The sequence below is a fragment of the Hirundo rustica genome, chromosome 1 (genome assembly GCF_015227805.2).
Source record: "Hirundo rustica isolate bHirRus1 chromosome 1, bHirRus1.pri.v3, whole genome shotgun sequence".
Taxonomy (NCBI): domain Eukaryota; kingdom Metazoa; phylum Chordata; class Aves; order Passeriformes; family Hirundinidae; genus Hirundo; species Hirundo rustica.
The window spans coordinates 103,366,961-103,383,460 of record NC_053450.1 but is presented as its reverse complement, the minus strand read 5'-3'; the positions used below and the strand labels follow the sequence as shown (position 1 = coordinate 103,383,460).

General features: G+C 40.1%; 1 protein-coding gene across 10 annotated transcripts in view; it reads right to left on the bottom strand.

The window, feature by feature from the left end:
* The window catches only part of HECW1 (HECT, C2 and WW domain containing E3 ubiquitin protein ligase 1), a 260,766-nt gene that overhangs the window by 175,150 nt on the left and 69,116 nt on the right, over positions 1–16,500 (bottom strand). For 3 of the 10 annotated variants that reach the window (XM_040074231.1, XM_040074070.1, XM_040074160.2), the window contains one exon: positions 10,873–10,930. The exons of the other annotated variants lie outside the window; for them this stretch is intronic. In XM_040074231.1, coding sequence (XP_039930165.1) covers positions 10,873–10,899 — 27 coding nt within the window. In that variant the 5' untranslated portion in view covers positions 10,900–10,930. The remainder of the gene's footprint in view (positions 1–10,872; positions 10,931–16,500) is intronic. 10 annotated transcript variants of the gene reach the window in all.

Sequence of the window (16,500 nt, the reverse complement as noted above, 5' to 3'; positions counted from 1 at the left end):
GACACTGTCATGCTTCTTACCTCCATCTGTATTTCTTTAAGAGTGTTAGTGTTTTGAAGTGTCAGTCTCTTAGCCTCCTCAGGCAGTGAGGCAGGTAGGTACCATCAGCAGTCTGTTGAGTAATAATGCCTGTATAAACCACTCGTTTGATCTGCAAGCAACCACAAACCATTTCGACCAGATGCCAGCTTCAGAGCATGCCCTCAGTTCCATTGGCTCCCTTTCAATAAGGCCTGAAATATTCCCTGACATTTTAAAATTAATTGGCTACAGAGCTCCTGTTATTACCATATTACCTCCAGACAAATACAGAAATGCCATCCAGTTGAGTGTGCTTGATCCTGCTTATGATTAAGGCAAAACTCCCCTTGATTTCAGTGGGGAACAAAGGGACTTTGCAAGGCAAAGGAAAACCCATACAGCTGCTGCTAACAAGGACTAATGCAGACCTGGAAAATAAAGGGTTCATATTTTAACTAAAACTACTCAAATGCTTTCATCCATGGACAACCTGTTCTGTTGAAAAACATATCACAAAACCTGTAGAGCAGCAAGCTGCATTTTGGAATAGAGATCACTCTTTAAATAAGATCTCAAAACCTAAAAACAAACATGTGATTTGATGGGTTAGGATTAATTTAAGATATAATTAGTTTTAGACCATGGTATCCGAATGGTATTTTTCCTATGTAATTATAAGAATAGAAATTGACACATTTTTCATTTTTTCTAAAGAAAACTGGAACATGAGACACTGAAGCATAGTCATCATTACTGCGCTTTTTTTGTATGATATTACTGGATGTCAGTGAAAATGACAGAATGAAAACTTCTTGCAAATACTAAGAGTTTGAATTCCACATTTAAGTATGCTTATCCTTCACATATTGTCTCCTCATGTACATACACCTTTAGGGAGACTGTGACAACAAAATACCTGAAGTTTGTTGTTTTTAAAGAAACATCTATTATGATCAACATTTTGAGGATCAAGAGTTCCTAATTTGCACTGAAGAATGGTAAAGAAAAACTGACTTATGCTAAATAATGGCACAGATCCCATATTTTATTCTTGAAAATAAAACTTAATACTAGTGATTTTGAATCCACAAGGCATATTTTAAAGGGTGAGATGCCTCTGTTCCCAGACAGGTAAAACTAAGATGAGTATTTTCAAAACCAGACTGCTACTTACTGTTTCATCTTTATTAAAAGTTGTTTATGTTTTGATTTTATAAATCCTAATAAGCTATTATAATTGCATTCATAAGAAAGCACAAAAACTGGGAAAACTATGCCTAGGGAAAAGTAGTAGTTCTGGTACTGCAATCTCTAGTTGAAGAACAAGATTCAGATTTCACAAAAAAGAACATGTGGTTGCTTTATCTAGGGCCCAAAAACCTCCTACATGAGAGAACAGAAGCTGTGTTCAGGCACTCTGTTTACATCTAGATCACTGCAAGACACATCTGAGCCTAAAAATATTTAAGATTTTTCCTGGTGAAATGCTAGCCAAGGCTAGATGAAATGCAGCATGGTAGTTCCCCCCTGGAAAACAATGACAGGCACAAAGCAGATTTTCAAAGCAGAAACCACCCGTAACAACTGGAGCAGTCTAGTTCAAGGAGATGAAGAAGAGCAAACTTGTCCAGGTTCCACCAACCAAATATAAACATAGAAGAGAGACAAGCCATGTGACTATGATCTCCAAAAAATCCTGGAGTTGCACATAGAGATGGGCAACCCCTGTGGTGACTGCTGTACGATTTCTGAACTCCACCCATACTGCATCGATTGCTAGTACACCTCCAACCCAATAATTAAATACTACTATGAGGTACCACAGAATCATATGTAGAGGTCTATCCATCTGCTTACATTATTGCATGAGGTTTTAATTTACTTTTTTCCTCTTTTACTCCAGTTCAAAAGGGGTTCTAGTCCTCTGTTCAAAAGGTCTCGTGAAAGTTTTCAAAGAACATCTGCAAAAGAGATGGGAAATACTCTATTTCACTCATTCACAGACAAAAGCATGAGAATAGTTCTGAATGAAGGTTCAAACAATAGTTTAATTTCATTTTAATGAGTACTGTTAGTTAGATTTAACACTTTTTTGCTGCCATTGAATCCTCACAGAAGAAAAGTAATTACAGTTTTTAATATGGCACATAAAATAAGGCCCAAAGGAGAAAATTTTTACCTATTTTTCTGGTAACAAATCCTCTGTCAAGGAAGTGTCTTAAATTCATCAAGGATTAGGTTTTAGGGCATTGCAATGAAAGTCTGTGTTTTCATTAATTAGCATTTATAGAAGTCTCCACAAGTAAGCAAGCTGGAAAACTGTTCAGTTCTGCAGGCCCTAAACCTGAGTTCTGGAAGAAAGACTGAGACACACACATCACCCTGCAACAAGGCTGTGGCCGTGCGAGCAGCCATGGCCTGTTGGGTATCTTGGCACAGGACCCACTTCTGTCCTCCTAAGGACAACAAGAACTTCCTGCTGTCCAATTTTGTGCACAAATCAATGAATTTGCTTTGGTCCACAGATGCTACTTTAAATTGATGATATTAGTCACTAGATGAAATGCTATTCCACTTAACCCTAGGCAGTAAAACTGGAATGTCAGCGATGTTAAAACTTGACTTGAGAACAGGCATTTCCATTAGGGGTTCCAAAGCAGTGTAGGAATTCATTTCTGTGTGTACACTGGGTTTGTGTGACCAAGTTTCAGTAGCAGGGGACTACAGGGGCCACTTCTGTGAGCAGCTGCCAGAGGCTTCCCCAATGTCCCATAGAGACAGTGTGCGGTACTTTGGAAAGGAAGTGATTTTTTTCAAGAAAGTTACAGTAAAACTAATCGGTGACTGGGCATGAAAATTGACAGCTACTATAGCCATTGGAGAGGTGATACGTCTCTGTGTACACACAGGGTTAAATATCGGAGGAAGCCTGGGAAACTTCCCTTTTTCTTCCCTGCCTCGGAACAGGTAACGGGAGCGGTGGGCTGGCCCCGCTCCACCGCGGGTCCCCCTGCCCGCACCGGGCCTGGCTGAGCTCGGCTGCTGCTGCAGCCCTGGCAGGCCGAGTCGGGCCCTCGGGCCCAGAGGCTGCCAGCGGGGAAGGGGATGCCACTGCTATTAACATCCTGCCACTAAAGCCGCAGCCCAAGAGGCCTGACCAGGCCCCAGTAGCTGCTGGCGCCGCCGACTGGACCGAGGGCGATGTTCCGTGGGAGGAGCTCCAAACCCGGGCTGGGCCCGACCCACCCCATGAGACCGAGCTGTGGGGGGAGAGAAAGCCCAGCCATGCAAGAGATCTTGGCCGACGTTCCTGAGCCCACCCCCATCCCCACGGCTTTGAAATCCTATCGGCCTGGCAGAGAACCATCATGCCCTCTGCAGACTTGGGAGATGTTAACTCTTGCCTTGACAGATGAAACTTGCAAACCGTTATCTGAGTGAAAGAACAGCCAGAGTGAACCATGGAGAGACACTGCAGGAGATGGAAGTCAGTGAAGAGAGAGTAAAAGTCCTAAGTTGGAAGAAGATTGAGGACTTGCCTAGTTTGGGCTGGACTTCTCTTATGAGGCCATGGAGAATGAACTAAACTTCCCCTGTAAAATATAGAATGCTTTTTGAGGGATGCAAAGTTCTAGTCATAACCATGGATTGATATAGCTGTGATCCAATGGAGAATTTTGAACAGAGGACGATAAAGACACATCCTCTGCCCCAGGGAAAAGGAGAGAAGAGACAAGATGAAGGTGATTTTGGAGACAGAGGAAGGAGAGCCTTTGTTTTATACTAGAAGAGGCATCCTTCAATGGTACTCTAAATAAGCTGATATGGCCCATGTGCAGTTGCAGGAAAAAACTGCTAATGGGAGGGACTTTACAGTTTGCAGAATTTCTCCAGGGCAGCTGCAGATTCATGACATGGGAGCCACCAGAGGAGTGTTTTCTTGTGGTGATGTCTCCATGGGAGTTCTAAGAGAGAGTCTTCTCCCTAAGAACTGATGAAAGACTATTTTAAAGTGATGAAACTGACTGCAAACCACAGGTTTTGTCTGTTTATGTTGTCATTGGGAAAGTGAACCATTTGTGGGGAGTGAGAAGTGTTTTGAAGGTTTTATTTTGATTCTTATTTTCTTCTTTTAGTGCTTAGTAATAAATCTATCTTTATATCCTTTAAGTTTGAGCCCGCATTGCTTTTCTCCTAATCCTATCTCACAGCAGAAGAAAAAGAGTAGATGATTTCAACAAACACCCAAACTACTACACAGTGCCAGCTGGCTTCCAAGAGGGGTCCACCTCTGGCCAAGGCCAAGCCCATCAACGATGGTAGTAGCACCTCTGTGACAACATTGCTAAGACAGGTAAAAAGTTTCAGCACAAGACAACACAAATGGTGAAAAAAAGTGTGTCAAACAATTACGCAAACCCCAAGATCACTGAAGGAGGGGAAGGAAGTGCTTCAAGCATCAGAGCAGAGATTCCCCTGAAACCTGGGATGCAGACCGTGGTGAGGCAGTGGTGTCCTGGAAATTCTTGGAGGTCCACAGTGAAAAAGAGATCCACGTGCAGCCCAAAGAGGACCCCAAGCCAAAGCAGATGGATGCCTGAAGGAGTCTGTGACCCCGTGGGAGGATCACACTGGAGCAGGCTCCTGGCAAGAACTGAAGATCCACAGAGAGAAGAGTCCACCACTTGAGCAAGTTTGCTGGCAGGACCTGTGACCCTGCAGGGAACCCACACTGAAGCAGTTTGTGAACTGTGGGAAGAACTCACACTGGAGAAGTTTGGAGAACTGTCTCCTGTGGGAGGGACTCCACAGGAGAAGCCCTTGCTGGAGCAAGGTAAGGAGTCCACCCCCTGGGGAGGAAGGAGTGGCAGAAAAAATATGTGAAGAACTGGCCACAACCCCAGGGGGAGAAGGTGTTTTTTAAGATTTGGTTTTATTTCTCATTACCCTACTCTGATTTCATTGCTAATAATTTAATTTATCTGAGTCAAATCTGATTTTCCCTTGACAGCAGCGAGTGAATGATCGCTCCCTGTTCTTAACACGCAAGCCTTTTGTTGTATTTTCTCTCTCCTTGTCCATTTGAGGAGGGGAATGATAGAGCAACTCTGGTGGGCACCTGATGTCCTGTCAGGGTCAGCCCACCACAGTGTAAGACCTGCAAAAAGACAAAGACGCTAGTTTAACAAATTTATCACTTGTAACACATTAGCTTAATAGCCACATACTAATGTTTCTGGTACTTTTTCTCTCAGTATTAGTGATAAATTGATCGCTAACCTTTAACCAGATGCTAAATGTTTGCTTTAAATACATTCAGGTGTGATGCCAAAACTATTCCTGGAAATAAAAACAAACAGCCCCATTAACAGTCAAATTAATACAGCCATTGTCCTGCAGAGTCCTATCCTTCATCATCACCAAACCTTTATTAAAGTTCCAACTTTTTCCTGTCTATTTCAATGCAAAAAACCCATGTAAGGCAAAGGTAATGATAATCCCAGAGACTCTACCAGCTGCTTAAGCAGGTGACAAATGACTCTACCTGTCTTTCATCCAGTTCCAACCTTGGGTCTTTCTCCTCTTTCCAGCCCCCGAGGCCTGTAGAAACCTAATTATCTCAAGAAGTAATTAGGTAAGAGACTGACAGACAGAAAGGGCAACCAGAAGTCTGATCATCCGAGGAAGATAAGCTATAAAAAAAATTATACATAGCCTTCACCGACTGAACTGATTACTCACACCAGAGAATTTCCTCCTGTGTAGAAGTCTGCAGAAATAGGTGTTATGGTATTTCAAAGGCCATTAGAAACACTCAATATAAATCTAATCAAAGTATCTTTATTGGGAACAGGACCCGATCAAATATGCAACACAACACTACTCCCTTTCCAGCTCCCTTCTTCCTAATTAGTATTTTGTCATACAGAGTTCAGTGTGTTCTCATCATGGTGGAAAATTTTAGTTACAAATTAAACAAAATATGCTTATATTTTCTGTATGGATTTTGTGACAGATTTCTAGTTTACTAGTAAAACTGGTGTGAATTTTTTTCTCCTATGTTCAAGGGGGCATTGTGCATTATTTTTCTTCAAGAAGCAAAGAAATTAAGAGAGCTGAAAACTCAGTGTCATGAAAAGTGGGCTAATTTAAAATGCAAAGTACAAAAAGATCTCATTTATATTTTTCATTTTTAAATTCCCAATTCAATTAAAGTATATATTCACACGGACTCATAGATAATGTATCTGACAGAGCTTTCTTGGTGTATTGTAGAATATTTTTTTTTTTACTATGCAACTAGTTCTGTAAATGGTTTAATAAAATAAAACATTGATTGACTTTAATTAGACTTTTATCATATAGGGGTTCAAAAAATAATGGAGTTTTTCAGCAAGTTTTTCTGCTTTAAAGAGACAGACCACATTTTGAGAACATATTTGAATTTCCCAGTAAAACCAAAATATTTGTGCATGTCCAAACCAAAGTATATCCACACATCATGCAAGAGCAAAGCTACAAAATGCTATGGAAACAATATAGATCCCCAGTGTGGAAAACCTGGAAGTTATAAGCATATTTGCATTTTACCAAAATAAATTATAATGCCTTTTATTTCAGAGTTTTTAAAAGTTCATGAGTTTTTAGCTGACAACAGCCAGTACGGCAACCAGAAATTTTTAAAGTGGCATCAAAACTCCGAAGGCACACATAATTTCCAATGTTTTATCCAGTATGGACAATGGCTTGTGCACATAGGTGTGGATCCGTGCAACACTGAATTCAGCCTAGGCCTCATCTTGCATGTCTTGGATGTGATGGAAGATAAGGCCTAGGATGTTTCAAGGTCTGTTAAATTCAACAATTTCAAATGAAACAACTTCTGTCCCACATTCCTGTCCCTGTAAATACTTGAAGTTAGATGGAAAGCACCATCTTCACCTTTCAGTTCAGTGATACAGTGGGCAGAATGGTAACCACCATCAAATTTCCTATTAAGTGCTCCCTTCCTAATAACCGGGATGATAATATTGGTCAGTTGTGCTGTTTTTTAAAGCATGTCCTAATTTCTTGTGGTGCCATTAAACACCCTTTTGTTTTTCCAAATGTATAGTTACTCCCTTACATATATAGTTATTCCCTTCCCTGGCAGATAATAAGCAAATACAGATAATTGTTCCTTCAGTTAAACTGGCGCTGGAAATAGAGACCAACGTAAACAGGAAGAGGGAATCGTGCCAAATTTCAACCTGTTTCTTAATTTCTCCATTAAGATGTAACTGCAATCCCAGCCAATATTTATGTACTCTAATTAAAAAGACATTAGGAGAGCAAGGGCTGTGGTTCACAGCTCCACCTCTCCTCCAACCACTCTCCCATATCCTGCAGCCATTGCTGGGACCACCAGCTGAGAGACTCCCAGAAGAGACGGGTTTTCCTTCATGCTTGCAGGCTGGCTAACCACCATCCCTTCTGCACCCAATGGATTTTGGCAGATCTGTTAGCTCTTCTGCCTATCAGACAAACACTTAAGAAAAGTGGCAGAGTTCAAAGCATTCTTTACATATTTTGGTACTAGCACCAAAAAAGGCAATGCAAATATATAAGGCACAGCTTAAAGCAAAGGGATTGCAAGATGCTTTATTTTGGATATGGGGAAATGCTTTTGTCTAGGAAATAGCTTTCAGTATAGGTTCTACAACGTGGGCTGTTTTATAGAAAGTAATTCCTATGGCTTATTTCTTGTTCTTATTCTTTACTTTTGCTTGTGAATTACACTGCAAAAGGATATCTGAAAAGTTTCTATCCGTTAAGCCCTAAATAAACCCCAGGTAACAACTGTACAGTAACAACATTTGGCATAGGAAAACCAATGAGTCTTTTTCCCATAAATAACTCTTTTTATTGAAAGTATGAACTCCACATATGATATACTCTAATTACATAATAAAATATTGCTGTGTGTCTTAATGTAAATACATTGCATTCTACAAAAAGCACATGTGCTATAGTGGTCCCTGTTAGATCAAGCATAATGTAAAACTCACATTGGAGATGATTTTTTTAAATGATGGATTGATAACAGCTCTCTTCCCTAATGAAGGATTAAATCTAAGCAAAAGGTTAAATTTTTTTGTTTTGTGTCTCATCTAAAAAAGACTTTTTCAAAGGCAGAAATTACTTGCAGAGAAGCCACCATATACTAGAGCACTAACACCTTTTGTAACTGAGACTTTATTTTGATTGTGTTAAAACTTTCTTGGTTTTTTGGCTGTGTTTCTATATTTTTCTTTCAGTTTGTATATCCTGCACTGAGATTTGAGCACTTGACTAAGAGTAGCTTTTCTAGATTGGTTGTACAGCTAAGAAAGAGAATAGGGTGCTCTGAAATAGCAACAGGAGCATGACTTCACTCAGTCGACTATATAGGGCATATATAGGGAAACTAATTTAAGAAATGAAATTAGATACTTAAACACTTCTAAATAGTGCTTTGGCCTCCCCAAGGATTTGGAAGGGTCCTTGTACCCATCAAGTCTTCAAACTGCTTAGAAATATCTCCAATGCCTACATTGCAACTCAAAAGCCTTATCTAGAAGGACAAGTAAATGCCCTTGCAGGTACCTGCTGTTGATTGCCATACACTAAATTGTGCATCTGGTTTGATTTCCCTGAAGTAATCCATGCTAAGATTAAAACAGAAACTAATTTTTTTTCTAATAATGGAAATAAAGGAGAAAAAAGTGTCCAGCTGGAAATTTTGTTATAAACTTAGTTCAACATGCCTTCCATACAGGACGAGAAGAGGGAGGTGGGGCAAGGAACTGAGGAAAGACTTTTTCTCAATTTAGGGAACAGTTTTTTCCCTCCATACACAGAGGAGAGTGGTAGAAACTGAACCAAAACTGCAGTTAAGGATTTTTGTCAATATAAGATAGGTGATATATCTAATAGACAGCGATTTGTGACAGGTGATTGACATCACTTTGGTATACCTGAATACAGCTGTCCACATACACTGAGGACCAAGACTCCCTTATCTTAACCATAAGACCACTCTGAGGAGGCAAAGCATCACATTCAGTTGAAAATGCTGCAGCAAGTAATTTGTTTACTTCCTGCTGCTGCATCAGCTACCTATTCCTGGCAGGATTCTTGCTGGAACATATTTAACACAATTTCCAGGATCTCCTGTGGTGTTGTATTTAAGGGTCCAGATTTGTTAAAGACACTTAGCTAGCAATGAGAGACCATTAATTTAAAACTTAGGAAAATCATCACCACAGATGAATTTGAAAATTTTGCTAATACATTCCTTCTGATGCCCAAGTAAAATACAGTTTTTCTCCTATGTTAAACAAATACTATGCACTATGCTTTACTAAAACAAGCCCTATTCTCCATCTTTTAATACCCCTTCTGCTATTTAACATGCTCTTCCTTTTAAGCCTTTTCACTTGAACAAAAGATGCAATCCTACAATGACCTGAATCATTGTTGGATTTGTTGGGGTTTTTTCAGAGTAATAAAAGAAACTGCCAAATACTTCTGATGATATACTTACCTGATGCAAGAGCTGCAAAATTCAAATTACTGTCATATGAAATGTCAGCTTGTGAACAGTTTTCATAAACCAGGACAATCAAGGATTACTCTTCACCAAAGAGTCCTCCTGTGATTCTTCATCACATTTTGTGAGTGTATATGTGTGTAGAATACCACTGAGCTTGCAGCTAGACAGAGGTGAAAGGAGGAATGCTGTTGGACACGTCCACAAATATTCTCAGTTGTCATCATCAAGAAACTTCACTTAATTTGCACAGAGGCTAAAATGCCTCCCCAGCAGAACCGCTCATGCCAGAGACTCTCACTGGCTACTATGAAGTGCAGAACTTTAAACAGAAAGGATATGTTCTCGTGAAACTGGAAGAACATAATGCCCTATGACACAGATGGCTGTTCACTGAATTCTTCCTCTTCACAGAATTCAAGTTATTTAGATGATTAATAAGAAAGGAAAATGTAGAAGCAAACACTCAAACAAAAGCCCCAACCATATTAACATTTCAGTGACAGAAATAACACTGGATAAGCTTCAATGCACATTCTGGCTCCCTTTGATAACGCATAACAATTGAGAAGACTAAGCTGTGCAGGAAGATGCATACAGCAGCAGTGTGTTACGCATGCACATAATCTCACAGGTTCCTGTAGTCAGTGATTAGTGCCATAGTCATACAACTCTGCATCTCACACACTAGTGTCTACCGTGATAGCTGATTTGTGTGTTGTGATGACTCAGAATTAATTCACAGTTAGAAGCTGCAGGTTTCAGAAAATGCCTTGTGAAGGTGAGTGGTTGATGCATTCTGTGCTTTGCCTAGGCATGGATACGTGCAACTGCAGTGTTACAGTTGCCTGCTGCTCCCAGGACCTCCTTGCAAGGATCATATAATCACCACGTCTTTATTCAGTAAGAATTCTTGGGCTGGCCACACAATACAAACCCAACATCAACATCAGATGCTTAGCAGATTACAAAAAAAACCAAACCAAACCAAACCAAAATAAACAAACAAACAAACAAAAAAAACCAACCAAAAAAAAAACACCAAAAAACCCACAACAAAAACCACAACCCATAAACAACAATAAGATCACTTCAAATGAAGCTTTGGGCATATTCTTGAAAAGGTGCTCAAATTACCTGAACCACTTTGTTTGATCGTAAACATGGACCGGGGGCAGCTGCAACGAGCTCTGAGCTTTGGCACATTCCATTATATGAATGGTAGTGAATTTATAATGGAATGGTATGGATGGTTTTTATAATCAGAAAAACACACTGACCTTAACACTACACAGGTGGAGCAGCATAATGACCCGCCAATTGTAAGCGCATCAATTCCTGGGGAAAAGTTCAATGAGGTTAACTCAGCATGTATCCCATAACCAACATAAGCGACATTTAAATTTTTTTTTTTCCACCAAAGCCTGTCTTTGACAACATTTTATTGATTTGTTCCACTGTTCAGTACTGAGTGTACCTTACCCATGTTAACAGTGTACTACATTGCGTTCCAGTAGAGCTGGACATTGTCATGCACTTCAATGCTGAAATACATGTGTTTTAAAAACTAAGAACAGTGTTAAGTACAATAAACTTTTCAGACTGTGTAAGATTAAGCATAATATCCATTTAACTTAAAAAGAAACTGAAAGAAAAACAAAAGGCTCCTACAGTGGAGTTTCATTGCAAAATCCTCACACTGAATGAGCTTAGATGGGTGCCAGCTGACCAGTATTTCCTCTTCTCATCAATTTCTTGACAAACATGGATATTGCAGGGACGAGCCACAAAGGAAGTAAATTTCAATGTATCATACTGAGCTGACCAGATATCCAGTTTGAGTAGTCCAATATATAATTTGAATAGTCCAAGATTAGACCACACAATACTGTGAACAAGATTCTGCTTCTTTATTCAGCCTCAAACAGTTTTGAGACATCCACATGTTACAAAACTACACAGAAAGAAACAAGGAAACAGAGAAACTCAATTCTGAATCAAGAAGAGCCAATCAGCAAGGACAGAAGGCTCTTCTTCAAACATGAAGTAATAAAACTTTAAAATCCAATTAAAAAAACCAGAAGACATCCACAATTCAGCCACATCAGCAACGTTTACAATGCCTACTCTTCAGCTCATTTTCCCTCCTTCTCTTTTGTGATCTGGGCATGCTGATCTTTATAGCTTCCCTACAGCACTAGCAGGGAAAGCCTCTCAGGAACCAAAGTTTGCTATCCCCATCTCCTCACATCACACACCTCTGGAGACTCTTTGCCCACCCTACTGTTCTTCCCCACCATCAGTTTCTGCTGTGCACTCAACAACAGCTGAGAAGCCTTAAAACAACATGATTGACACCACTATTAAAATTGTCAATTCATCAAGAGCACAAAAAAGAAGAAGAGAACCAAAAGCTTTGGATTTAGGAAGATGCTCAACTGTTCAGAAAAGTTCAGCTGAAAAAAAAATTATACAACAAAATAATGCCATTTGATTATACTCCCCTGTTATTAAAAGACTTTCAAAACATGTAACAGCCCATGAAGTTAGACAAAATAAAAGTACACATTGCTTTGTCATCTTCCTCTGTCTTTCACAAGCCAGTAAATCTCATGGACTTAATCCATTTTAGTCCCAAATTTAGCAACTGACAAAGGGTCTGGTGGCCCTTTGCTTTTATTGAAAAAGCATATTTACACTGGAAATAAAGCAGGGTGATCCCAAAGTTGGGCAAAGAGCCACATTGTCTCTAAAGGAAATCTCAGAGAAGTTAATCCACACTTTTTTCAGCTGTCTGTTAGAAGCACCCACAAAAAAAACTCATACAAATAGCTGAACTGTAAATCCTCTTCTCACAATCAGTCACCATGATTTTTTTTTACAGCCACACAGAAGCTGGTTTCAGACTTAGTAGCTTTGCACATAACAAAAATAAACTACATTATGCCACATACAGCCAAGACATTCCATTCTCTACTTTCTGTGATTTGGAATAAAAGCACAGGCACAGGTCTCTTCCTAAGGCAGTTCTAATGCAGCTTTCATAGAAAGTTTCATTCTCATAGGCAATGTGAAAACCCCACAGCTTCACTCCTGCCTCCAGAGCCAGCAGGTTGTGCAAAGCAGGCATGCTGCAAGACCACTCTGAAAGGAGTAAGAGCTTCCAGGCTTGCACCCCATCTGCCTCCTGATGTGCCAGACAACATAACTCCAAGGCAGGTATTGCAATACATTTTCTCACTCCTCCTTCCACAAAGCATCTCAGCATTACAAACCTCAATTCAAGTCACTCAGTTTGTGAATGGCAATCAAAAATAAACCAGTGTGCGTATCTACTTAAACTGCTTGGCTCACATATCATGCAAAACCTATACTGAGTCACAGAAAGCATTTTTTGCACAGAGGCAGATTGTGTTGTGATCTCTTCACACATTTAATCCAGAAAGAATGACGTTGCTCAGGGTTTATGGCAAAGCTGACAGAAAGCCCTGCTGCCATCACCCCAGACAGCCAGGAACACCCCATGGGCCACGTTGTGGCTGGGGCTCTGTCTCATGTGCTGTATGCATCCCCTGCTCCAGGACAAGTGGCAGGTGTGCCTGTATGCATTCAGACTTTAACAGCAACAGATAGGAGAAATGCTATCTTACATATGGATAGATTTACTCTATCCATGGGTACATTTATATTAAATGAGTGCTTCAGAATTGTAATTATATTTGAAGTGAACTTGAGGTAAATTGGAAAGTCTATGATCAGAAAGATTGTCATTGCTCAGGTGAACACTCTTTTCTGGACTTGTTTGTTGGCTGTCTCTGGTCAACTACAAACTCCTGTCTTTACATGCAGATTGCACATTTCCTGGCAATTTAGTTTGGGTTTCACTTGACTCTCAGCCAGCATTTGTACATCTCAGTCCATGACTGAATCTGCCAGTTACTATTGCAATGAAAGTCTAAACGCACTTATTTCAATAAATGTATATGCAAACATATCATCTCAAGGGCCAGGAAAATCAGAAGTATTATGTTTAGAACATGTGTGATAAAGAGGTGAGAGAAACAGACTAAGGAATAGGAAAAAGCTAAGGAGTTGTGCTGCTTGTTTTGAGACTACTACAGCCTATGTACACATTCATTTTCTGTCTGGGAACAAGAGTTTGTCAACAAAATCAGCCCTGCTCAGAGGATGAGTAGTTTCTTCTTAGATCTCCATATGAGATTATCATGATCCAGAAGAAAAGTAGGGAGAAGAGTCCACAGTAGTGGAGTTTTTTTAAGCTGTTTCTCCTTCTGGAAATGAAGCAAACTGAAGTTGATTCAGTTGATGTTTACAACCTCCCTGAATTCTCTTTTTATCTCTCTCACCTTACCTAACACCTTCTCTTTCCTCACCTGTCATTTAACATTAAGGTTTCTTGTTTGCTATTCAGCCCTGATAAACCTAGCTATACCTCAGTCCTTTTCCCATTCAGTTTTCTTACCCATCTCCTTAATTTCTGCTATTACGCCACCTTTTCCTTCCCATCCTCCACCTTTCATTTCCTTCAGATTTGTCCCCCCTCCCTACAGAAGCCATTGCTGGTCTCCACAGCTGATACTTGAGCCTCCCATCCTATCTCTGTGTACCTTTGCTTTTTTTCAGTTTATCATACAAGTATGTTAACATAATCTTTATGCATGCCATGTCCTGCCTGTAGCAGTCTTAAGACTCATATCCTGCTGGTAGCTGCCATCTTGCTTCAAATCCCTTTCTCAGAAACATTTTTTGCAAAGAAAACCCTGATCACAGTAAAGATAGTATGCAAACAGCTAAAACCGGTATATCTTTTAAATCTCTACATACTTACACAAACATCTGCTTGTACACGTCTACATTTCTACTGTATCCTGGCCTCTGGCTGCAGCCCATGCTTCCTATACTGCTTCCCCTTAACCCATGGGATAGTTTGCATAGCAATTAGCCCAACAGGTCTCCAGCCATGATGTGCAGTACAGGCTAGTAAAAACTCCTGAGCCACTTCAGATGAGATGGAAGCTCCACACGCGGCCATGCTAACAGAACACACTTTTCTGTCAATAAACAATCCTGTTAACAATGGCAGAAGAGTAGGTATGGTTGTACTGCAGATATGCTTTTCTGTCCCTCTGTTGCTTCCCTTCTTCGTTCGCCCTTGCCATCATCAGCCTCAATTAGGAGCCACCTGCTGCACAGTTTAATCTCTGTCTTTGCTTAAATATTCAAGTCATTGAAACACCATCTAAGAGATCCGATTTTTTTTTAAACTTCCACAGATTGATATTTGAAAGATTTTTTAGATTTTATAAAGATCAGAGAAAGATAGGTAGCACCAGTTATTTATGTTAGAAGTGTTTGTTCCTTCTATCTCAACAAGTACAAACATGTAAGACAAACTCCGGCATTTTTCAGGTTTGGCAATTACACCTGCCAGCTGAAGCTACTAGAGCCACAAATATATAAAATCCCTTAAAATAAATGCATAATTTTGTGACTGCAAGATAAATACTAGCAAATTCTCATGTGTAAATTAGCTAAATAACTCACAAACCAGTATACAAATTAAACATTTTCTTTTCCCTTCAAAAAACAAAAAGAATGCAATATCATTAGAAAAATAATTAATATGTTAATTGAGGATTTTAATTGCCCAGAGACAAACCTCAGTTGCATTGAAATCTGGCCCAAAATCAGAGTTACATCTGTTGTGAAAGCTCCAGCTTTTTCAAGTAAAGGCACAAAAACTTGTACATATTAATACAAAATGAAAACTCTTGATTGTTTTACACCAAAGGCAAATTAAAAAGTAGCAACATCTTCATGCCATTTTCAGGTGAGATCTTCCACTTGCTAATTTACAAATCTACCACACTGTTCTCAATTTGCAGCCCAGTTTTGGAAGTCATCAGATAGTAATGGTCTTCTCTCCAGGCCTGAGCTGGAGGGGGAGGTGAGGGCTGTAGAACTATACCATGAGATAAAGTTTTCTGCCTCATGGACGTCATGAAATCCAGAATATGAGGTGGGCAAGGAAACCTACATTCTTGAACAATGTTTTTTCGCAATCTGAATTCAAAATTGACCATGATTTTCCCTGTTTCATACGCTTGATGACAGCAAACTGTGAAGGGTGGAGCCTGAGAGATGCGTCAAGGCGGCTCCACCCAGGAGTAACCTGCTCCATGCAGTCACAACCTCCACTGGCCAGCTGAGCCATGGATGGGGTGTGTGAACACATCTGAACACAGGGCTGGTGGTGTCAGCCCAGCTCCTTTCAGAACTGGTGTCTGCCTCTTAAAAGAGGAAATATCATGGCTGGCATTAACTGAGTTTCCATTGGGAAGTTTCATGGGAGAAAGTGCCCAACCAGTCCAGGCACTACAAGGAACCAAACCTTGGTGGGTCAGTGCAATGCAGTTCATGTCCCTGATGTCTGTGAGGATACACTTTACCTTCCAGGAGCATGAATAAAGCTTGCTGATGAACTTTTAAATGAATTCTGCAGCCATGTAGTGAAGAGAAAGGTTGTTACTGTTAATGCTGTCAGGGATAAGGAGGCATTGAAAGGCAAATGCCACTCTTTAGAGGCCCTACATGCCTGGAGGAGGGATGCCAAGGACTGAAGAGTTTCCCTCTTATTGCCCACTTGTAACCATCTGAGACTGCCAGTGTGACTCTTCACATCATTCAAATACAAAATAAAGTTTATTAATTAAAAAAGCAACGTAGAACAGTCTTCCAGCACACAGTTGGGAGGTAGTTTGCAAAACTGGTGCAATGAGTATAAAAGCCAGACTGTATCTACTCAGTTACAAAATCTCAGCATTTTGATGGAAGCTGAGTATCACAAGAGAGGCCCTTGAATGTGTCCGAATGTGACTGGAGAGATC